The 25,100-nt window shown below is 34.5% G+C and overlaps 1 protein-coding gene across 1 annotated transcript in view; it reads left to right on the top strand.

Annotated features, from left to right (window-relative positions):
• Positions 1-619: 619 nt before the first annotated feature.
• Positions 620-25,100, top strand: part of LOC112643429 (glutamate decarboxylase 1-like) — a 33,036-nt gene continuing 8,555 nt past the window's right edge. Inside the window, exons 1-13 of the mRNA XM_035699188.2 lie at positions 620-625; positions 3,870-3,900; positions 5,815-5,880; positions 6,501-6,743; positions 9,468-9,558; positions 12,449-12,561; positions 12,895-13,010; positions 14,590-14,669; positions 17,128-17,182; positions 17,698-17,814; positions 18,800-18,864; positions 18,967-19,045; positions 23,441-23,590. Coding sequence (XP_035555081.2) covers positions 620-625; positions 3,870-3,900; positions 5,815-5,880; positions 6,501-6,743; positions 9,468-9,558; positions 12,449-12,561; positions 12,895-13,010; positions 14,590-14,669; positions 17,128-17,182; positions 17,698-17,814; positions 18,800-18,864; positions 18,967-19,045; positions 23,441-23,590 — 1,212 coding nt within the window. The remainder of the gene's footprint in view (positions 626-3,869; positions 3,901-5,814; positions 5,881-6,500; positions 6,744-9,467; positions 9,559-12,448; positions 12,562-12,894; positions 13,011-14,589; positions 14,670-17,127; positions 17,183-17,697; positions 17,815-18,799; positions 18,865-18,966; positions 19,046-23,440; positions 23,591-25,100) is intronic.

The raw sequence follows: 25,100 nt of genomic DNA, 5'->3' as shown, positions 1-25,100 counted from the left end.
GCATATACTGTTTTAACTAATAAACTACTTCACAGAGTTTGGGGAAGACTAAATGAGTTAAGGCTCATTAAAGTTTAGAACAGATCATGCCTAAGACTATAGGCTCAATGCCTATAAATTATTATCATTATTATGTCTCTCAGTTTCAATGTAATTTTTTACCCCCTTATAATTCTATGTCATTTTATATATTTGTATAATATAATGCCATCATCTTTCAATCTCATGCATTTAAATTGGAACTCACTGTGGAAAATTCGTCAGAAGGGGTATGTTCATATTCTATAATTGTTAACCTCAAAGATGATAAGCAACTCTTGCTCAGAGTTTTACTAATATATTTATTACATTCAACCACCACCCCTTCACCATTGTTTCTACAACCATAAGGAAACCACAGTCCTATCACTGTGCATCTCAAACCCTTCTCTGGTTTTCTATTGCTCTACAAATAAGCACCAAACACATTAATGTGTCCTTCCCACCTCCCTAGGATTACTTCTCCCCGTTGGTTTCCTGGGATGTCCCATACTCTGGTTTTCTCTTATTTCTTCAATTGGCATCTCAACATCTTGTGTATTTGTTTCATTCTTCCTTGAATATGTTCTCTTCCCTCAACATGCAGGTAAGTGATACTTATCCTTCATTTAAGCTGACATATTGTCCTCTTCAGAAAGGCCTTCCCTGCTAGTCTCCTGCTTCATGTTTGCAGAGCACCTTTTCTGTACCATCCTGTCCCATGTCTCTTCTAGAATCTATGAATATCATCCTTATTATAGATGCAGCACATTTCCCATTATTAAAATGTGACACTGTTTTCTGTCCATTATTCACTTTTCTGCTAAGCCATAACTTCCTTAAGGGCAATATTGAATGTATACTTTGACTTCCCCTCCCACATCAAGACAGAGCTTTTTTTCTCTCTTTCTCTCTCTTTTTTTTTTTCTTTACTGTAAGCTCTATGCCCAACATGGGGTTTGAACTCACAACCCGGGAATCAAGAGTTGTATGCTCTACTGACTGAGCCAGCCGGGTGCCCCAAGACACAACTTCTAATAAATGCATCGAACTACCAAATAAACTATACAAAAATTGACTGATATTTGATGTGATACTTTAGAGAAAAATAAGGAACACGTCATCTCAGTGATGGAGATGAGAAAATATTTATAGAGCTACTAAGATGTGAGTTGGACCTTCTAAGATAGAATTCAGGATGGGTTAAGAGAGTGGATTCTGGAACCAGAATGGCTAGGGATTGAATCCTGGATCTTCCAGTTAGTAGCTATATGATTCTTGGCAAATAACATGAATCCTTGGTGCTTTAGCTTCTTCATCTGTAAAATAGAGAAAACAAACAGCTGTGTCATAAGCTTGCAGGGAGAATGAAATGAATTAATACAGATTTAGCGTGGAAGAGTGGCACACAGGAAGTACTTGATATATGTGTTAAATGTGACCTTTGGGGTGGGAGAAAGGAGGAAGGAAGGCATTTAAAATAGATGAAATTGGGGATCCCTGGGTGGCTCAGCGGTTTGGTGCCTGCCTTTGGCCCAGGGTTCAATCCTGGGGTCCCGGGATGGAGTCCCACGTCGGGCTCCCAGCATGGAGCCTGCTTCTCTCTCTGCCTCTCTTTCTCTCTCTCTCTTTCTATCATGAATAAATAAATAAATAAATCTTAAAAAAATAAAATAGATGAAATTTCACAAAATATAATGAGGGGAAGTAATAAAAAGAGTGAATGAACTTACTTTTGAGATGCAGAAAATGTCTGTAAATGAGTGGTAGGTGGTAACACAAGGAAATGGTCAATAAAAGACTTCATCATATAGTTGTTGGGAAGTCAGTGTAAACTTTTGGTCAGAGCAAGTGGCATTCTCAAAATATTTTTTGTTTTTGTCTGTCAGGATTGCTAAGGGGGAAAATAGTGACATAGAGAATTACTTGTTAAGGCATTTAAGAGGCATTTTCTCTTTTGATAACACAAAGCCATGAGTAGGTATTACTAAAATGCCCGCTTTATTGATAGTGGAACGGAAGTAAGGAGAGATGTGAAACAAAAAGACAATGATAATACCAAAATAATAGAACTTCTAAGAGGATTCAAGGTATGAAAAAATATTTAGCACTGTATGCAATACAGCAAGGGTTCAGTAAAAGAAATCCATAGGCGTTAATGTTAGTATTACTATCCATCATAAGAGGGGAGTATTATCCTTTTATCCCCCTTTTTAATCCTATATAATGTAGTAAAATATAAGAAAGCTTTCACATGCTTTGTAGAGACAAATGGTGAGTTTTAATTTCTAATTTATATGTGTTTTACAAATGCATAAAATTAGGGTAAGGTGAAACAACAATATTAATTTCTCCTTGGGCTGAGGAGGGTCAGTTCTGTCCTGAGCATGTCTATAAATACAGATCTAATTGCCCACAGAGAGGACATGAAAGGAAAAAAATGAGTGATAGCTACAGGGTACTTCACGGCTCCAAATCCATTTCCTCAGAATTGAGATTGTTTGAATCTTTTTGAACAGAGTGCTGGTGGTTATTATGTGTGAGAAAGAAAGGGGCTTCAGGGGGATGAACTTGGCATGTGAGGGATGACTCATGGCACAAGCAGTGGGTGAACGTGGGTGGGCTTATTGACAGATGAGAGGGAGTCTAGTAGACATGGGAAGGGTTCAACTTTACAGAATGAAGATAATAGGACAATCTTCCTTAGTGGATGTCACGACACTATTAGAGTAAAGAAGTTCTGCTGATTGTTGAAAGAAATGGAAAGACAGCTGTGGACTCCTTGGAGTTCATTTATTCTATTTTCCCACTTTTCTGCTACTTCTATCATATCAGTCAATCCCAATGAAAGCAATGAAAGGGGGAAATGATTTTCAAATCATTAAATATATATATTTTTGTTTGTTATGGGCTCTAAGTGAACTCCTTAATGAAGAAGTTGAAGTAACTGTCTCAAATTGGGTTGGAAGTTGTAAATGGCTTTTGGTAAACCACAATGTTTTTTCCATTATTATTAGAATGAATTAAGAGTTACTTAATCTTTTTGTAAATTGCACCCAAATGCCTAGAATAGTGGATAATGTATTCCAGGTGATTTTATGATGTGAATCATCAGTGTTTTCCTGCTCGTTCATTAACATGCTTAAACTTGCTTAATAAAGAAAAATAACGTTGACAGCACATTATTCAATAGCTGTAAATCCCAAGGGATAAGTGGACATTTGATTAATTCTGGAGAAAATGGGTAGTTGGAAATGAGGCTCAGAAGTGATGACCATTATGTATTTTCAAATTATTTAAAATGTTAAGGGTTTTCAATCCAAAGGCAAAAAGTAATAACTGTTACAAAGGTGTGAATTGTATCATTAACCTGCCCCCGTGCATTTTTTTCATATCTACGCTAGAATGTTAAGTACCTAACACTTCACCCTGCAGATAAGAGTTGTAACTGTCAAAAGGGAAGTTGAAACCCATTCGTTTTTCGACATGAAGTCATACTTTTAAAAATCCATAACGTTTAAATACAAATACATTACAATCATCTTTCATTTAATTCTCTAAACAAATAAAAGTATCCCTGCCCTTTTTACAAATAATGGAATTGCTTCAGATTTCTGTGCCACCAATCAAAAGGACTTTGAGAGTCTATGTCATAAGTTACAGCAGCTACACACCTTTCCTGGTCAGGTTCTTTTCCATTACATAAAAGCACACCCTGGCTCTGGGTCTTCTTTTAAAGCAGATACTACTTTTTCACAGAACATGGATGTCAAGGAGTGTGGATACAGCCTGGCAAGTAAGTTGAAATTCTGTGAGAAGAAGTGGGATTTTGAGTATCACTTGTCAAAAAGTACAGAATGTCAAAAAGTCTTATTTTATGTGATTATTAATCACATATATTTATCATATATCACATATTTTGGCAAAAACATATTAATAATCTTTGTCTTATATATTTAAAACAATAATTTTGTTATTAAATATAAATGTAATATAGTTTTAGGTTGTAGGTTCAATGTGTAGTTGAACTGTTAATGGAGGATAATTCTTATGCCAATATATCAAATCTTTTGGTTTTTATATAATTTCTTCATCAACATTTATAATAGTGTTCCATGTGTAGGATTTTTTAAATTTTATTTTTTCTTGTAATTGTTGTGTCCACTAATTATTTAAAACAAGTTTTGCTTCTAAAATTTGTTACTTTAGCATTTATTTACATTATTAATTATTCTTCATTGTGTATAGCAGTGAAACTTTAAAAAGCAATTTCCCTTGAGAAAAAAAAGATGTTTAGGGATCCCTGGGTGGCGCAGCGGTTTGGCGCCTGCCTTTGGCCCAGGGCGCGATCCTGGAGACCCGGGATCGAATCCCACGTCGGGCTCCTGGTGCATGGAGCCTGCTTCTCCCTCTGCCTGTGTCTCTGCCTCTCTCTCTCTGTGACTATCATGAATAAGTAAATAAAATCTTAAAAAAAAAAAAAAAAGATGTTTAAAGAATTAAGCTAATATATGTCTATTGGGTCAACATGTAATATGGTAACTTGTTTTTCAGTACACTGCATGCTTTGCAAATTATCTCACATTTCTATAATTTCTGTCTTATATAGTTTTTTTCATGCATCAGGTTTTTATTTATGGAAAAAGCTCTAATATAACATTTTTATCTCTTACATAAACACTTAAAATGCTTAAGCATTGTATCAAAACTAAACCAAATTAACTCTGCTATAATCTAAAAATGCAGTCTGAAATATATAGGGAATGACTTATTTTATTTTAAGAAAAATCCATTAAAACTGGAAGCAATTAATACCACTAACCTCATAAAGTCAAAACAATAAAATTTAGCTAGAAATTATTTTCTGATTACTTCATATTTTATCCCGTCTAGCTATAGGTAAACACCTTGATGTTATGAATTATGTTTATACTTCCTTTTTCCCCCTACATTGCCCAGAACATTAAAAGATACTTAAGAATGACTTATTTGCTGGATTATTTGCTGGATGTTTAGTTTAATATTTTTATTGAAGGGGATCTCATTACTTACTATTTTTAAATGCTGATTTTTAAACTTAATGGTCTTTGGATTCAAACATCCATCTATAAATCCTAGTTCCACCATATAAACTATTTTTATTAATAATAATAGCATCTATTCCATAGCCATGTGTTATGAGGACTGAGTAGAGCAATACATGTGAGATTTTAGAAGAGTGTCTAAGCCATCATATGAGCTCAAAAAGTATTAATTTTTGACTTCTTTAACTTTATTTCTTCATCTGCATACTGGGAAAAATGGGATTATATTGTAGTATTATTGTGAGGATGAAAGTGTGCAAGAAACTTAAGACTCTTAATATGTTGTAGAAATTATTATATATAGTTAAATGTTAATAGCAGGATCTTATTATGAAGTAGGCATTGTTATTTGTATTTGAACATTATAGGTCTTAATTACTGAATTCCCAATCCTGTACACTAAACTGACATGAAACAAACAATCACAAATTGTATCATTTGTTCTCTATATGGTTATAAAAAAGCCTTACATAATTTCAGTAATTTTAATATTTCTCTCTCGTGTATACCTACCCACCAGAGATAGCATGTGGATGAATACAAATAAGAATTTCAATCATTATGAATTTCTTGAAAGCATCTATTTAATTTCAGATAAAAGCACTAAATACATATTATCAGCATGTTTTAATAATGACAAAATACTGCCTTTTTAACTTAGATAAGGAACAGATGAAAAAAAAATCTGATCATACTTTTCAATCAACTGAGAAAAATGTGACAAAAGATGCTCAGACTGAGAATGTGTTGACTGATTTATCAAATGCTTATGCTTCAGGTATGGATGTTAGTAACAAATGTTATTTGTTTCATTCTTTTTTATAAAACTTTGTCATCTACATATTTATTGAAGAAATTGTAATTTCATTAGGATGATGCTTTAGCATTTGTTTTGTTTTGTTCTGTTTTGTTTTGTTTAAGAGAGAGAGAGAGATAAAGTTTATGGAGGAATAGAGGGAGAGAGAGAAAATCTCAAGCAGTCTCCAGTCCTAGCAGATCAGGAGATCACTTGAGCCAAAATCAAGAAACAGAAACTTAAAACTATCTGAGCCACCCAGGCACCCCTCACTGCTTTAATTTACTTTTAAAAGTACAATTACCAGCTCATTTTTTGACAAGACAGTATAATAAGGTCCAGTTGGGAATCTTAAAGTTTTAATTACTCCAGTGGCATTAAACTAAAATGGCTTTTTTTTTTCCTTTGATGAAAATTTTTATACAATGTGACTTTGAATGAAGATTATGAGAAAGATTTGGGAAAATTCTGCTTGTTAATTGACATAACCTTTTAATAACTTTAATTTCCAATGATCAAAACTCTATCCCCATGGTCATTTTCTTTGATACTCTAGTTACTTGACCTGGCTGTTTATCTCTTTTTTTTTTTTTTCCCTCTAGATTTGTTGCCATCCAAGGACAGTAAAGATTTAACAAAATGTTTTTTGCTACAAGTGGCATATATCCTTCTTCATTACATCAAAAAAACTTTTGATGTTAAAACTAAAATACTGGACTTTCATCATCCTCATCAACTTCTTGAAGGTTTGGATGGGTTTAACTTAGAACTGTCTGACCACCCTGAATCTTTGGAGCAGTTACTTGTTGACTGCACAGATACCTTAAAATATGGAGTAAAAACAGGTATTCAAATTGATGCATCTGAAATGGAAACTGATTGAATAGTCTTGAGTTTATGTGTATGTTGAAAATGGTCGTTTTACTCATTTTTGCTTAAAACATTTGTCTAGTTTATTTTCAAATTGGTGTTATCACGTATGAATTTTTTATTAATTAACAAAGAGAAGTAAATAAAATAGTTTGGGTTTGGGAGGTTATATCCCAATGGCAACTAATTATAATTTTAACTTACTTATTTCCATTTATCTATTTTATTTGGTCATACTCATTTTTTAAAAATCATTTTATTTATTCATGAGAGACACAGAGAGAGAGGCAGAGACACAGGCAGAGGGAGAAGCAGGCTCCATGCAGGGAGCCCTGACGTGGGACTCCGGGACTCCAGGATCAGGCTGTGGGCTGAAGGTGGTGCTAAACTGCTGAGCCACCCGGGGCTTCTCCTGATTATCCTTTTACATCAATAAAATATATAGACATAAAATTATATGTATAATTATGTATATGTACATAATTTTAGAAATTGTATTTTCTGATTAATTGTATCATAACTTTATTCTTAACCACTTAAAGCAGTGATACTTCCAGGAGCTAATACTGCTTGAATAGACTCTATCGACCCTTTTCCCAAAATCAAATGTATACTTACATCTGGAACATGTAATGTTCCATATGTAAAACATAATCTTTGGAAAGAGGTATACAAAAAAGAGTTCAAATACAATCTATATCCAGTTTATTATTCATTTCTTATTATGTGATTTGTGAAAATATTTCATGTATATTTTAATAACTGGAAATCATTTGTATATGATGACTTGCCTTGTATTTGATAGACATCCAATAGACAATGTATTTTTGACATCCCAGAAACTTTAAGCGTCACAAATATTTTATCTTCAGATCAAACATCAACAAGCCAACAAACAAAAATGACTTCTATTAAAGAATGCTCATTTTTGCATTAATTTTAATAACAAGAACCAAAAAAAGTATACTCATTTTGATATTTATCTTATATAAACTGGATATCCTTGAGAGGATACTCTGCAATGCTATCATTTAAAGTCCTAAGGAATTTTTCACAGAATTTTAATCATTATAAAAATCATTATTATAATCATTTTAATCATTATAAAAATCATTATAAAAAAATTTAATCATTATAAAATCATGATTTTGTAATCATACTACAAAATAACATGCTCAATATGATATCAATTATATTTAACTATATTTTAAACTCTGAAAGTGTATATATGTACATGCACAAATATAAAACTACCTATTTATAATTAATATGTTCTTAAATTATATCTTCCAAATGTATTTATTATAAATATTTGGATAACTATGTAGATACTTTCTCTACATATATGCATAAAAATTACTGTTCTGTGTATATCATCTTCTATTCAGGCACTTCTGTAACATGTAGTATATTTACAACTAGAAAAATATTGAATAAGACAAAAAGTCTCACAGGATTCCGAAATAGAAGGCATGTTTCAAGACTAAATTCAACCATAGAAAGAGAATGTGAAGTTGAAGTAAGTTTTAGTCGGAAATAAAATAGCAAAAGGAAGTTCTGAAAAACAGCATTGCAATTGGGAAGGACTCTGACAGATGTAAATCAAGTTCTTTATCCTTCCCTTAGTCAGCATTGCAAATGTAGGCCAATCTCTAGGGACCCATTCCCTCCATTTGCATTTCCCAGTACTAAGCACAGAGGGGAAAAAGCAAAGATGCTGAGAAAGCGAAAAGTAAATGATAGAAAGAAGCATTTCTAACAACCCACAACTTCCAGACATGCCATTCCTCCCGATTTAATGAACATTAACTGAGCCCCTACTCATTAAAAACTATGCATGTGCTATGGGAGGAGTGGTGCTGCAAACAGGGGTAAGTGACCAGAGGGAAAAGAGGTTTGCAAAGAATTGTGATGCAAGTCATCATTAGGATAGGTCCTAAAATGGGGCACCTGGGTAGCTCTCGGTGGCTCAGTGATTGAGCTTCTGCGTTTGGCTCAGGTCAGGATCATGGGGTCCTGGGATCAAGTTCCTCATTGGCCTCCCCTTAGGGAGCCATCTTCTCCCTCTGTCCATGTCTCTGCCGCTCTCTGTGTCTCTCATGAATAAATAAATTAAATCTTAAAAAAAAAAGAAATAGGTATTAAAAGAAGTGCGAAGAACAATCTGTTAGGGAGTTAAGGAGAGAACTAATTTCTCAACTCAGTGACTTCTCACAAGCTACTCCTCATAACCATGATGCATCTCCTCTACTCTCTGGCTGGAAGCAAATTTTAGATCTTACCTGAAAGATCACATCCTACAAGAAACCTTCTCTAAAGATTGCTTCTCCTGCTCCCCAGACTGCCTTAGGACTCAGAGGAATGGCCTTACTGACATCCTGATCTTTTCCTTTGTGGTGCTTTTCAGAATTGCAATTGAACACATGTGTGTCATTATTTAATACCTTTTTCTTCCACTGGTCAGTAAGATTCACACAGTAGTGGCTCTGTCTGTCTTGTTTACTACTATGTCCCCAGTGTTGAGCACTGTCCCTCCATACGTTAGCTCTCAGTAATGTCTATTGAATGAAAAAATTAGTTTATGTGTGATTGATCCCTGAATACCTGATAACAAAAAAACTGCTAATCAAATTAAACCATGTTTTAGCCCTGTTTTTATTTTGGCTCATTTGCAATTTTGTTTTTTTTTTTTTTTCTAGGACATCCTCGCTTTTTTAACCAGCTCTCCAGTGGGCTAGATGTGGTTGGACTTGCTGGGGAATGGTTGACCGCCACCGCCAATACCAACATGTGAGTATCTTCCTGGGCCAAGGAGGGTGAGCCTCATAGACACCCGTAAACAAGAGTAGAGATGTAGTTTGTTTTTTTTTGTTGTTTATTTTTATTTTTATTTTTTTAGAGGTGTAGTTTGTATATTTTTGCTTGCTGTATCAAAAAGAAGTAGTCTATACCCTGAGAGAAATGCAAAGAATCTGCTGCATGTTCCCTGGGTGACATGTTTGAGGTTTATCCCTTCTTCTGGACCATCTCTAGAAACTTCCAAGATCAGAATTCCCCAGTCAGTAGTAATAGTCAGTTGATTAGTCTGAATTACTAATGTGCAAACTGTGAGTCCAGTTCCAGTGTTGGAATCTTTTAAACACTACTCCATGGAGCCCATTGCACACAATAGCCTGAAACCCACACACAAGTGTATAGGAAGTTGCCTGAATATAAATTAGAACCTAAATCTAATCAGAGGTGAAGAAAGTAAACTTTTAAAGGAAATCTAAATCCAACTCCAATGTGATTCTTTAAAAATTTGACCTTTGCCACAGCAAAACTGTTGTCATACGAAAATTAGATCTACTGCTGCAGTGTTTGGAAGTAAAGTTAATTTGGGGGCACTATTTTTCAAGGTTAAAAGGACAGAGAAAGAAATGATTAGGTGTGAAATTGAGAGGAACAGTCTGTGTCAAATGTTAATATAATTTAACTAGCAATCAAAAGAGAGAGCTGGTAGGAATTTAAACTTTAAAACCAACGACTAAATGTTTATGAGGAGAGACTATTTTGCTGTGTGGAAAAACTAAGGCTTACTTTAACTGTTTAGTTATCATTGGGGTTTTAATGATGCATGGTACGTGGTAGTGATCAGCATTTTGTAGGTACGAAATGCAAACATAAATGGCTTACACAACCCACTATTTTTAATTTTTTTTAAAATTTTATTGCTTGATTATGGCCCTTAAAATAGGCATAGAGCAATGTGTTACTTGAAAAAAAACTTTATCTTTTGAGAGAATATGTTTCTTTGCTATATAAATGGATTACAGAAAACTCAATTTATAAATCTTATTCCATTGTTTAGAATCCCATTGTTATGAGACTTAATCATTCTCTATGTGAGGAAAATACAGATTCTTTGCTTAAGCAGAAATAGAGTGAAAAGAACACATGGGAGATGCAGAGAGAAGGGACTTCAGAGTCTTCTTTACCTTCAGTTTCTTCCTTTTTAATGAAAGGAGATCTCTTACCATAATCTGAGCTAGTGGGAACATGCGGAGTGGAAATAACCGGATTCCAGTTCTAATTCTACAGTGCTGGCAAGTTTAGTAAGTCTCTGTTGTCTGAAAATGATAATACCTACCCCATGGAACTGGGAGAGGATCAGAAAGGTAGTGTAGACCTTGAAACTGGCACAGCATGTGCTGGCAGAAATGAGCCTGATTGAAATATCAGCATTATAAGGCTTGCTGCTTACTTTGTTCCTCTTAGAACTAGAATCTTAATTCTTGTATGGAATGGATTTCCTCACTGGATCTCGGTGCGGAGCTCTGGAGCAAGAGGACATATGTTACTACGGTAATAGGCCATGGCATTCTGAAGAACAGGGTTGAGGATAGGTGAAGGGGGTCAGGACAGGGAAGAAGAGCAACATGAGACTAGACCTGGAGACCATTAGGATAAGCAGAAGCAAAGGCTTCATCTTCTGGGATGCTGTGCCCTCCTATAAACAATTGCTTCAAAGGGCAGTCCACTCGTTTCCCACCAGGTCTTTTATGGCCAAAGGACTGCACTATGGGATGTTAACTTCCCCAGGGCTGGGGACTTTTCTGGCACTCCCAGCAGATTCCATGGCTTGTCCTGCCTGGATGCAAAAAGAGACCCCTAGGCTGGAGGTCAGTGCCTGCCTTGTAGGTGGGAGGCGATTCTCTGTTGGGTTGTGGGTATGTCTGAGTGAAAGTGCTCACAGCAATGGCTGGGACTGAATAGTATCCACAGGCTTTAGAGACAGAGCAAGCTGAGAGCATCTAAAGTAGCACACAACTGGTGTCTGATACTGACATCTTTATACGAGAACATGTACAGGGTTCTTTAAAAAGGTTTTTGAGGACAAATAAAAGAATTTCTTGAAAATAACTGAACCAACTCTGATTTCAGAATGTACTGTTAAATACTTCATTGCTTATTGTACCTGGTATGTATAGACAAAGGTGTTTAGCCTTCTTTTTAACCTTAGCTGCTTCATTTTGTGGAAGGGACTCTAATCTCACAGTTTGACTCAAAGGAGAGTCCCCATTGCCATGCTTTCAATTCTTGTTCATGAGTCTTATACGGATCTTGCTTTGTACCACCTACTTGCTTTGAGCTACTACTGGAAAACATAATAGTTTTAAGGTTTTTTTTTTTTGGTTGTTTGCCCAAAGTAGAATCTTTAGGTAGAAAATCTTTATCAATTGATTTTGAGAAAAAGCTTTTTCTACTTATTTCATGTTCTGCGAAACATTGTCTGTAGCTGTATATATGGCAAGTTAGAAAGAGTTCTAGAACTACAGACAATGTTCTGCAGAACATATTTATATATATACACACACACACACATAACTGGGCATTTTCTTGTCATAACAGTATTGTGTATGTACTGAGGGGCTAAGGCTTGCTTTCAGAATTCCTTTCGGTGGGAAAGAAATTCCCAGTTACTGCACAGTACATCGGAGTCCATGATACATGATACTTTCTTTATAGAACGAATATATTCTTAATCTGGAAGGGGTGATTTGGAGCATATAAGTTTTAACTCTTTCTTGTACAATCTTCTATAGAATACAAAAAATGTATAACCTTATCTAGCATATGATTTTATTTATCCTTTTCCAATTTATATGATTCACAGTGGAAATCTATGTATGTAATATAGGTTTACCTACGAAATAGCTCCTGTATTTACTGTCATGGAAACAATTCTTCTTAAGAAAATGTATGAAATCATTGGCTGGGGAGAAACAGAAGCAGATGGAATATTTGCACCTGGTAAGAAAAAGCAAGAAATAATTTCTCTAAACTAAATGCAATATATAGTAGGAGACACTCAAAGCGTGTTTCAACAAATGATATTATTTTTAGGAGATAGATGTTCATAGGCCATTGTGTTAGTTATAAACAAAATTTCCTATAAATCTAAAAGTTATGATTCGTGTTGTTTGGTATTTCTCTCAACACTTTCAAGGAAAGACATTTAAAAATAAAAATAAAGTTGGTGATTTGGCACCATTTTAGTTTCAGAAAGCTCTCAAATTGTCATGATTTCAATAAATATTTCTGATTTTTGAAATTAGGTTAACAGTCACTATTTCTCTTGTGTAGGTGGAAGTATATCCAATCTCTATGGTATACTAGTTGCTCGTTATAAACACTATCCAGAGATAAAAAGACAAGGCATGACTGCACTTCCGTGTATTGTGTTATTTGTTTCTGAACAAGTAAGTATCGAGTCTAGAGTTTTCCAACTTTTAAGAACCTTCTAAGATAAACTGTAAGGTAATTGTAAGTCTGAGAACATTAGCTTTACTCTAACAATATATATATATATTCAGTAATCTCTGTGTCTAGGTCTGCATATTGATATGAGAAAGAGAAAAAACAACTTTCCAGTCAATATAGGCCCCAGAGATTAGCAATACAGATGATTCAGGATTAAAATTTAATTCCAAAATATGAGAAACTAACAAAAAATGTGATTATAAATATAAAGCCTTATATCTTTACCAAAAATATCATAGTATAAAAATTTTAAACTCTTAATTTAACGATTCTCTTTATCATTGAATGAGGAGAAGAATGTGATTAATATTTTATTTTTCCAGTGAGGATCAAAAGAATCAGTTAAAAAGAAAAGGCTTATTTTTATAGACTATGTTCTGGCCAAATGTTTCTGATATTGAGACTGTATCCACTGATGTCTCCTTTTGTTTTAATGCTCCAACCTTGTGCACAGCATCAATGCTTTTTTAAAAAAAAAATTGATTTGTCCCTATAATAAGTCTGGTCACTCTTTTTCTTTTCTCCTCAGCAACAATTGTAATATTAAAACATTTGTAATGGTAGTCCCAGTTTGAAAATTCTACCTTAAATTGCCTGCCAACACCAGGTTTTCTTTGAAATGTCCCTGTGTTGGCAGTATGTTTCCATGACCAAGCTCAAATTAGCGTTATATATATGCACATTATCAAGTTGGAGACCACTGCTGCATGTTTAATGTCATTTGCTATAACATTTAACATAACTTAAGATGCTTACTTTGTTAGAAATGTCATTTTTATCTTTTGACATATAATTTTTTTGCATATAATGAGCAAATATGCTGAAATTCTATAATGTAGATAAAAAATCATGTCCTATTTAATTGGTGCATTCTTCATTGAAATGGAGCATAGTTAGGGTTTACATTTCTGCATTTTTTCTTTCATTTATCTGATTTTCTCTTGGAAACTAAAAATAACTAGGTCCAAGTTCATATCTTGACCTGGTTAATACCTCCATCTCACTGATATTATTTACACCAGGTAGCATGACACAAGGAAATAGCTATCTAGAAGGCAAGAAATCAAGGTTGGTATCAAAGTCAAAATTAAGAATTGCAGGCATCAGAAGAATCAATTCATTTCTCCAAGCCTCATGGTTTAAAAAAATACATATCTGTAATGCAAGAGTTACAGCTATCTGGAACCTGCAAGGATTTTATCACTGGGGAATCTTGTTGCTAGATTTATAAGTGACATAACTTTCTATGTACATGGAGAACTAGGGTATTCAAACTCTTACTGCATGCAAAGAGTTGTGTGACAGTGTCTTCTAAAAGAGGTGTCACAACCTTCTTCATCTGAACAAATGTCATGATGAGGGTCTAGAAATATGCCTTGAGACCCGTACATGTGTATATACATTTATACATGCACAAACCCATTCAAAACTATGTGTATGTATGTCCAAATGAACTCGTGTAAATGATCATTGATTTCAGAGAATTTAATGCCTTGCCTATTTTCATTTTTGCCCAAGGGTCATTATTCAGTAAAAAAAGCTGCAGCGATACTTGGTATTGGAACTGACAATGTAATTGAGGTAAAATGTGATGAAAGGTATGTTTCTAACACATTCTCAAAAATTGTTATTATCATTATGCTTCATAGATTAAAATCCTATTTCCTATTCCAATTTTTAGAAGGAATACTTTCCCCGTTTCATTAAATTTTAGCTGGTGTAATTAAGAAGCGCCAAAGTTTTCCTATTCTACTCTTAAAATTTCTTTGCTAAATCGGACTGTCACGTATCTTCCCTATTTTAAATATATTGAATTACATATAATATAAATAAATATAAAAATATAATAATATCAACTGCTTTATCACTCTACAAAGTAAAAATATTTTTCTATTTTCCTTGAATATCATGCTTTAGAAATAAGTAAGATTACAAATATTACATATAGTCAGAAGATCATTTCTATGCATATCAAACTTATTCACACATCAGTTCTGTGCTGTATTCTATAATTTGCTTTCATAAGCTTTTTGGTTTTATTTATTTATTTATTTTTTTAGCTTTTTGGTTTTAGAATATGTTTTAGAAATCTTATCCCATGAATTATAAGACTTTCTTTATTCTTTTTAATTACTTCAGAGTTTTCCTTTTATAAATGTAGCAGAATTTCACAAATCTTATTTTAAAGGACACTTAAGGGTTTCCTCCTAGATGTTAGTATTTAATAGCAGTGATTAAATGCATATAATTGTATAAAAACATTTGAGAGTCTATGTTTGAATATCTCACATGAATTCCTAGAAACTAGATTATTGATTCAAAGAATGTCTGGATTTGCAGTATCATAAAGTTTTTTTATTTGCCTTTCAAACATTTTTAAGTTAATTGATGCTCTTCAATAGAATGCTAAACCTGAATATTATCAATACCTTTATAATTGAAAATTCTGATCAGCCAATTGTACATTACCGTGATTTATCTGTTCATGTTCTTTGCCTACTTTTTGTTGGTTGTTTATTATTTGTTATTGGCTTGTAAGACATCTTTATATATTTAGAAATTCTGAAATATAAAGTAAATGAATATAAAATATCTTACAAATTTTTATGTTTATTATTCAGTACTTTCTCACAAGTTGTTTGATTTTCTTTATATATTCTGCGTGCATCTCCTGAGAATCATCCCTGTCCAAGATACTTTACATCTTTTTTATTATTATGAATGGGATATTCTATTATTTATTCACAACAATTAGTTTTTAAAAATAGGAACATGACTTAATTTTGTAAGCACCCAGTTGCTAAGCATTCTTATTATTTTCAAAAGCTTTTTAATGCATAAATTTAGGTATTCTAGGTATGCAGTCATAGATACTTCCATTAGGGTCTTTTCCTCTTTTCTTTTTTCTTCCCTTTTTTCCTTTTCTTTTCTTTCTTTCTATCATACGTTTAAATAATAATTTCTTCAGAAGAATACTATAACACTGATGGTAGTGAGCATCCTTATCTTATTCCTGACATTAGTAGGAATGCTTCCAGTGAATCATCTGTAGGCATACTAGGTTGCAATCTGATACCCAGATGGAGTAAAAAAGTGTTGACTTTTTTTTTCTCAGATATTTGCTATGAAGAAATGTGAAGGCCATCTGAAATTTGCCACCCTTTTTCCTCCCTCATCAAGTGGATTCCTGATTTTTATTCCTTGATGTCAGGAAGCTTTTACTTTTTTTGAAAGTTTCTATTTAAATTCTCGTTAGTTAATATACAATATAATATTAGTTTCATGTGTACAACACAGTGATTCAACACTTCCATACATCACCTGGTTCTTATTACAACTAGGGCCGTCCCCATCACCTGTTTCACTCATCCCTCCACCTATCTCCTCTCTGGTGACCATGTTTGTCTCTAAAGTTGGAAGTCTGTTTCATGGTTTGCCTCCTCCCCATTTGTTCATATGTTTTGTCTCCTAAATTCCACATATGAGTGAAATCATACGATATTTGTCTTTCTCTGACTGACTTATTTTGCTTAGCATAATACCCTCTAGCTCTATCCATGTCCTTGCAAATGGCAAGATTTCAGTGTTTTGTTTTGTTTTTTTTTTTATGGCTGAGTAATAATTCATAGTGTATATATACTACATCTTTCTTTTTTTTTGTCCTTTCCTAGATCTTGGGCTAGGTTTAAGGTTAGATCTAGGGTTAGGTGAGGGTATCTGCCAGAGAAGAGATTTTTACTTTAAAATGAAGTTTAATAACTTGAGAGATTATCCCTCTGCATCTTTCTTAGAAAAGTAATACAAATTTTAAGATGACTGAATAGCACACTAAGGATTCTTTAATTCAACGTGATATTTACCATTGGTTTTGGGGACCTGAACATTTACCTAATATCTGTTTACTGAACATTACCTAATAACTAAATATTTAACTAAGAAATACATTAGGGAGAAACTAAAAACTATTTTTTTTTTAGTTTTACATATCATCTATTCCTCTCATTGGTAGAATTGGTATGTATATTTTTAAAGTAATTAATTTGTTGTATTTTTAAGGGGAAGGATGATTCCAGCTGAGTTAGAGAAAAATATATTAGAAGCTAAAAGAAAGGTATGTTCTGTAACTCCATACTTAAAATGCAGATTCATTTTTATTTTCTTTACTTATTTTCACTAGTGGGAAACAACTGTTAAGGTAATTTCTAAGAGAAATAAAGTAATCCCTAAATGTGGGAAATTCCTCATAAAATTAAAGTGAAAGAATTAAGTTAATGCTGCAGTATTTCTTTAATAATTTTCTGTCAAATAACAAATGAACACTTATCAGCACATGGATTAAACAAAGGAATTTGGTCATTTCCATTTTTGTGGTATTATTTTGCAAAAATAAATCTGGAGAGAACTATAATAAATGAAACTCAGAGACAGTGATACGAGTTCATCTTATGGTTACACTACTCTCCCCAGTCCTGGAGGTACCTCAGAATATATGAAGTTCTTAGGTATTTAAGGTTCTTATCCAAGTCATGCAGGTTCCTGATGCCCAGAAGTAATGGTGAAGTGACAATAGTCTTCCCATGGGACCTCCTGAGGTTCTACTGACGATTCAGCTTGTGTCATCATCAGGGCCAGACTCCTTTTTGCGTTGTAGCCACAGCTGGCAGCACAGTATTTGGGGCCTTTGACCCTCTCCACGCCATTGCGGATATTTGTGAGACACACAGACTCTGGATGCATGTGGATGTAAGTCACATCCTTTAGTCTAACTCCTAATTTCCCCTTTAAAAAAATGTATCCCATGAACAATCCATAAAATTACTTAATTGGTATTGTAGGCCAGATGAAAGTTTCTCTGGAAACTAATTTTTATAATGAATAGAATTGACTCAATATATTAGCCTGGAAAGAGCTATAAATGTATCAAGGGGTTTAAAATAGTCTAAACCTCTATTCAACTAAGAATTTAGAAAATCGATTTGAAGAAATAGTTATACTCTATTTTAATTAATTAATTGATTGATTTTTATTTATTTGGGAAATGGAATGCATGCACGTGGGGTGGGGGTGGAGAGGGGAGGTCAGGCAGGGGAGGGGCAAGATGGAGAGAGAGAGAATCTCAAGCCCACTCCACACTGAGAGTGGACCCCAACTCAGGGCTCAATCCCATGACCTTGAAATCATGACCTGAGCCAAAATCAAGAGTCGGTGCTTCATGAACTAAGCCACCCAGGTGCCCCTTCAAACTGATTTTAAATCAAAAGATTTAGCCCACTACTCTAATGAAAATTTTAAAATTAATACCTATTAAGGAAATCATAATTTTTGATACTATTAATTTACTACAGTGACCTTGGGCAAAACTTTCTTCAGCTTTGGTAAAAGTTGGATAAATTTAAAGTTATACAATATGGTAGATATGTTAATTTCTCTGTGGTATTGCCAAATCTGATGCCAACTTTTTCATCTGTCCCTGGAAATTATACAGAAGGTGTTTGAATTAATTAGAAACCTAAAACTTTACTGTGTCATGAATAGGCAATAAGAATTCATAGGAAGAAATTTTAAAATGCATTGTTCTTATAAGTAGTATAATGATAGCCAAGTTTATAATTATGTAGCACAGCAATTAAAGCTTCATCAATGTTTGAAATAAATTTAACATGGGAAAAAGTCGCCTCTGCTACTTAAAAAGAAAGAATAGAAGAACACGTATCTTTTGTACCTGTAGGCAGCCTGGGGAGGTGGATTGTTGCTGTCCAGAAACTACTCCTCTAAACTCAGTGGCATTGAAAGGTAAGATCTGCACCATTGCTGGTGAAAGCAAAATAACCTGTTTGGGTTTCTATTCTCTTTTATTAGACTGTGAGCACTAATTGGAGCTGTTTTATCATCTAGAGCCAACTCTGTGACCTGGAATCCACATAAACTCATGGGTGTCCCCCTTCAGTGCTCTGCTATCCTGATCCGTGAAAAAGTAAATGATTTCTATTTTTAAGTAGTGCCATGATGGATGTCTTGGTAATGACTAGTTTCATTGTGAATATTTAAAACCAATATAATTATGGCCTCATTGAATTAGCATAGTGCAGCACAGTTTGCCCTATTACACAGAACCTTCTCTCTTGATCTTTAAGTAGCAGCCACTGGGTCATTGAGGTGCCACAAAACCAAATGACTGTAAGCACAAGTGGTAACTCAATGTATGGATAAGACCTGGGATGACACAATGGGCAGTGATGAGATCAATAGAAAACCTGACCGTTCATGCCCCACTCATTAAAAACACCACGAAAAAACAAAATGTCTCTTAGGGATCAAATTTGGTCCACTGACCCATTTGTTATCTCAGAGCGTAGGGCCAAAAATATTGCTCATTTTAAATGTAGATAAGTCTGAGTAACTGCAATATATTTTAAGCATAGAAAGCACAAATTTATGGATTGTATGAAATTATTTTCTTCTTATATGTTTTTGTATTTTATCTCCAACAATAGTAAATGCAACGTTACATAAGGAGATAAGGCCATGGTCTTCTCCAAGGAGAAATATAATGATGAACTTTAGCTTAAGAATTCTTATCTCCATGTTTGTCAGAAATGCAAATGAATTTTATGTAGTATCATTTATAGCTTTGTTTTCCTTCTCTCTTACAAGCAATCCAAAGAGTTTGGATATAAAAATAAAGTGTCTGTGCTCTTACTACAAACTGCTTTAACTGGCACTCTACTTACTCTTTTTTTTTTTTAAATTTACTTTTATTTAAATTCCAGCTAGCTAACATTCAGTGTAATATTAGTTTCAGGTGGATGATGTAGTGATTCAACACTTCCATACCACAACTGGTGCTCATCACAAGTGCATTCCATAATCCCCATCACCTAATTCACTAATCCCCCTACCTTCCACCCTCTGGTAACCATCAGTTTGTTCTCTAGAGTTGAGGGTGTTCTTGATTTCCCTCCCTCTCTCAGGCATAAAAAAAGAATGAAATCTGCCATTTGCAACAACATGGATGAAGCTAGAGGGTATCATGCTAAGCAAAATAAGTCAGAAAAAGATAAATACCATATGATCTCACTCATATGTGGAATTTAGGAAACTCATTTACTCTTGAGTGCTCACTCAGTGACCACTTTATCTCTTTTTAGAGGGCCTTTATTCTCCCTAGCCTAGGCAATTCTCAGCAACACAAGCTGGAACACTTCTTAGCTCTGCTTCAGATTCTATTCTTTGGTCACATGGCAGCCATATTCCTTCAATATCCAATAAAATATTCAATAAAATGGCAGCCACCTTGTGTTTGAAGCCTGCAGGCTAACAGGTCCCCCCTTCCTGTCCACTCCTGCATGTCCAATACCCGGAAACTATAATTTGGCTAACATTTGTTTTCTTTAAGAAGCTTCTGAGTTTGCTCTCTCTTCCTATTGCTAACAGGTCTGTCTTCAACATTCAGATTTCTGATACCTTTATGTTTAGGACTCAAATACAATTTTTTTTTTTTTTTTGCAGTCTTCCTTGATTTCTTCACCCATAGTGAGTATGTTGAAATAGCACATTTTATTCTATTATCACATATCATGTGTTCCTCCAAGAAGTTTCTGTTTTCTTGTTTTATACTTTTTTTTTGTATAAAAAAGACATATAGATGGTCAATGGTGGTAGAACAGAACCCTCAAACTACTAAGCTTTCACTAATTTGAAGGTCATCTCTGGAAAATAAGCCTGTTTGGGTGTGGCCTTAAATTAAGAGGAACATTTGGTTCTATCTATTAAACCACTTGAGTGTCTAAGGTTGCCCATTAGACCATTTTGACTCATGCCTTAATGAGCAGTATAAACCAAGTATGTTAAGTATTGAATGAATATATTTTATGATGCTAAAAAAACACATTAGGCACTATATATATAGATGTGTGTGTGTGTGTGTGTGTGTGTGTGTGTGTATTGCTGCAATTGTACACAAAATACAATTAAAACTAATTTTAGGGATCCCTGGGTGAGGCAGCGGTTTAGTGCCTGCCTTTGGCCCAGGGCGTGATCCTGGAGACCTGGGATCGAATTCCACGTCAGGCTCCCGGTGCATGGAGCCTGCTTCTCCCTCTGCCTATGTCTCTGCCTCTCTCTCTTTCTCTGTGTGACTATCATAAATAAACAAAAATAAAAATAAATAAAATTAATTTTAAATGTCTTTCATTTGATCTTTTAAAGGAAAGGAAATACCATGTGTTTTTGAGGTGAAGTGCTAATCATGTTAATCTCTTTCATCCAGAAGGATTTTTTCATAATGCAAAATTGAAACCCATTCAGTGGCTTCTTGTTGCTTTTAGGATGGGGATTAAAATCCCTGACATCGCCTACAAAGCCTGGGAGGTACAGCCCATACCCTCCTCTGCTCTCCTATTCACCATTTGCTTCCTTTTGCTTTCTTCCCTTGACATCCCTTGACCTGCTCTTATTTCCCAGAAGAAGCAGTGCAGCTCATCCCCTATGACTTTGGCAGGAGTTTCTCCTTCTGCCTATGAGGGTCTGGCTCCACTTTGTCCCCCACACCCTCCCCCAACATCTTTCTAGTTTAGATCCTACTGAACTTGAAAATGACTTTTACCCAGAAGCCTTCCTAGACCTTCAGACTAAGTGAAATCTTTGATCTTAGAGCACAATATTCCAACACTGTGAAACTCCTCCACAGAGTTTATCTTGGGTACAATTTCACACTCATATGCCGTATTTTGTTTAGTGTCTAACCCACCTAACCTCCTGTAACCCAGATTGTAAAGTCAGTAGGGCAGAGCATTTCCACCCTTGCTTGCCACAAATCCACTGCCTGGGCACGATGTGTGACAGATTGTGGGTAAATGTGACTAGCTTAATCATCACATCAGAAGAGTAGATATAACCTATACTAATTATAACTCTGTCTAACATAACAGAAGGGGAATTTAGGGGGTGGCTGGGTGGCTCAGTAGTTGATCCCAGGGTCCTGGGATCGAGTCCTGCATTGGGCTCCCTGCATGGAGCCTGCTTCTCCCTGTGCCTGTGTCTCTGCCTCTCTCTCACTGTGTGTCTCTCATGAATAAATAAATAAAATCTTAAAAAAAAAATAAAGAAGGGGAGTTTGGAGTAAACTAAAGAGAAAATATTTACACGTAGAAATAGGATTCCTAAGATATAGATACATAAAGTACTCATTTCAATGTATCATTTCTATTCCTTTCTCCCTAAATACTTCAATTCTTACCACCACATTGCACTTTTAAGCCTAGATCTACAAGCCTTTCTTAAAAAAAAAAAAAAAAAGAGTGTGATTTTTTTTTTCCCTTGAAATGGGGTTTCCACAAACTCCAGGCCAAACTGCCCCTCTGTCGGATCCCAGATTCGTCACTGGTTGGTTGTGTGCCCTTGAAAATTGCTCAGTATGTTAAAGTATCCATTTCCTCAATTTACAAACATGATACAACAATAGTACCTATGCTATGAGTTTTCTGTGAGGCTCAAATGATATACTACTTGTGAAGGGGCCAGTTGATAAAAAATACATAGTAAACATATAGTTATTTGCTTCTTGTGCAACAGTTATGCTTGGTGTGTATTTAAACGGTACCCCGTCAGTGCACGCACATTTGGCCTTGCTTGTGTTCTCTTGGCACACATCCTTTGAGAAAATCTTCTCTTTAACTTGGTGAAACACTTCTTTTCTCTAGCGATTACTTCTTAACCATCCAAAGCAAATGCTTCTCCATTCTTCAACACTTAAGAGGAACGTTTTCAACATCTTTTATGTGAGAAACACAAAATTAAATGAACTGGTTACTTTATTCTCTACCTACTGTGACTCCCAGAGTACTTTGCTGACTGGCACCCAAAAGGCTGATTCATAGGATAGTTTAGTTTAAGCGAACGAGGCCCTCAGTTCTCATTAACTTCAATACATAGTAGCAAATGATTTCAAAAGAGCAGCAAAACTTCAAGGACTTTGAGAAAAGTTAAGGAAAAATAGAGAAATCGTGTTAATCCAATTACACCATCTGTTGTCCCAGATAAACCCAAAGGACAACTGGATATACAAAAATCCTAGAAAGGTAACATGTGTTTATATAAAATAAACAAAATTCTCTTTAAAAGTGCATGGACTGAGAAATGTATAGAATTGTTGAATCACTATATTGTACGCTTGAAACCAATATAACACTGTATGTTAGCTATATCGGAATTAAAATACAAAACTTCATAAAATTAAAAAAAAATAAATAAATGAAGGTAACAAAAAAGTGCATATAAAATAGAAATGCTAAGTTAATTGAAATAAATAATGGTGGTTTCTTATTGAAATGTATATAACCTACATGTAGATATATTCTTGCTTCTTTAGGGTCTTCTGGAAGCATGCAACCAGATGAGAGCTGGGTATCTTTTCCAGCCGGATAAACTCTACAATGTGGACTTTGATACAGGGGATAAAACTATTCAGTGTGGCCGCCATGTTGATGTCTTTAAGCTATGGTTAATGTGGAAAGCAAAGGTAGGAATGTATCATTCCTTTTATTAGGCCCTCTTTGTCTGGATCAAGAATATATAGATTGTTCCATTTTCTTTAGAGTTCTATCTGGGTGTCTTTTCCAAAGTTTTTGTCTCACTATTTTCCTAAATATCTCTCAAGAAAACTATATTTCTAACTACAGATAACAACGGTATTGTTGTTATCTAACTGCTATATTTCTAACTACAGATGACAACCTTGGCTTCTCAGGTCTAAATTCCAACTGGGGTGGAAAAAAAAAAATCTGGCATGTTCCACTGTTACTATATACTCTACCAAACTGTAAGACTAAAAATCTGTTAAGAAAATAAGCTAGTCTGCAACTTTTTAAAAAACTGGTTTTTTTTCCTCTACTAATTAGAATTGTTAATAGTCAAGTAGACTTGAAGTTGATAGAGATTCTCAGATGTGAACCCTTATTTGTTACATGGATGTGCAATCTACTTTTGCGTCTAAGGTCAGCAGATGGTCTCTCCAAAGATTATGACAACATAAAACATGTTCTGTACCCTTTGCCTGCCCCTTATTTATAAGTTTCTATTACTTCATTTCCAGTCCTCTATAAAAAGATGGACATTGGGTTCTGTGCCGATGAAAGCTATGACATGAACTAACACCATCTATAATGTATTACTGACCCTGCTATTTAATTTGAAGTCTTTTGTTGTTGTTAGAAATCTATTACCACAAAACCAGAGACACCACTTGTCATCAAAGTCACCTAGCAACATCCTGTCATATAGTCAACACTCTGATAAAAGAACATTGGTGACTCAGGAAGATAATCAGCCATTATTTAGTTCATTGTGAAGTTTCATTGATAATTTTCTTCATTCAAAGATAGGCATTCTCTAAGTTCTTTTCCGGGAGGTTTTTAAATATCCAGTTTGGAAATTTTGTTAAGCTTGCTTTAAAACTATTCAAAGTTCCAATTTTTGCAAACACGAAGCTCAAAATTTTGTGCAGATCTCTCAGACACCTATAATCCAAATATCTCTCAGTGTGATTCTGTATTGATTTTATTTATGTAAATATTCTCAGGGACCTCCTGAACTCTGTAAGAGGTTGTTAGTTCTACCAAAGTTGAGCTGCCAGTCACAGCATATACCTACCTCGATTTACCTTACATGAGTATTTACACCTAGATACTTGTTGACAGGGGGCATCCTTGAACTCACAAATGCTCAATATGTATCAAAACATTTTTAAAAATTATATATATGTATATATATATAAAAGATTATGTAAAGGATCACATAGTTCATCTATTCCTTTATATAATAAAGGGGTGACATTTAAACTTTTTAACACAAAGAAATACATTTTATGCTGTGGCCCAGTAATACATACACACACGTAATTAAAACAAAAGTTTTAGGAAAAGATCTTATAATGTGAAATTCTCTAATATTTTCTTTTCTGCTCTTTTCTTTGAAAGAAAAGCTGATCTGACCCACTTCACTGGCTCTATTACTCGCTAATGACCTATCAA

The sequence above is a fragment of the Canis lupus genome, chromosome 1, assembly GCF_003254725.2.
Source record: "Canis lupus dingo isolate Sandy chromosome 1, ASM325472v2, whole genome shotgun sequence".
Classification (NCBI taxonomy): Eukaryota; Metazoa; Chordata; class Mammalia; order Carnivora; family Canidae; genus Canis; species Canis lupus.
This window is presented reverse-complemented; position numbering and strand designations above follow the sequence as displayed.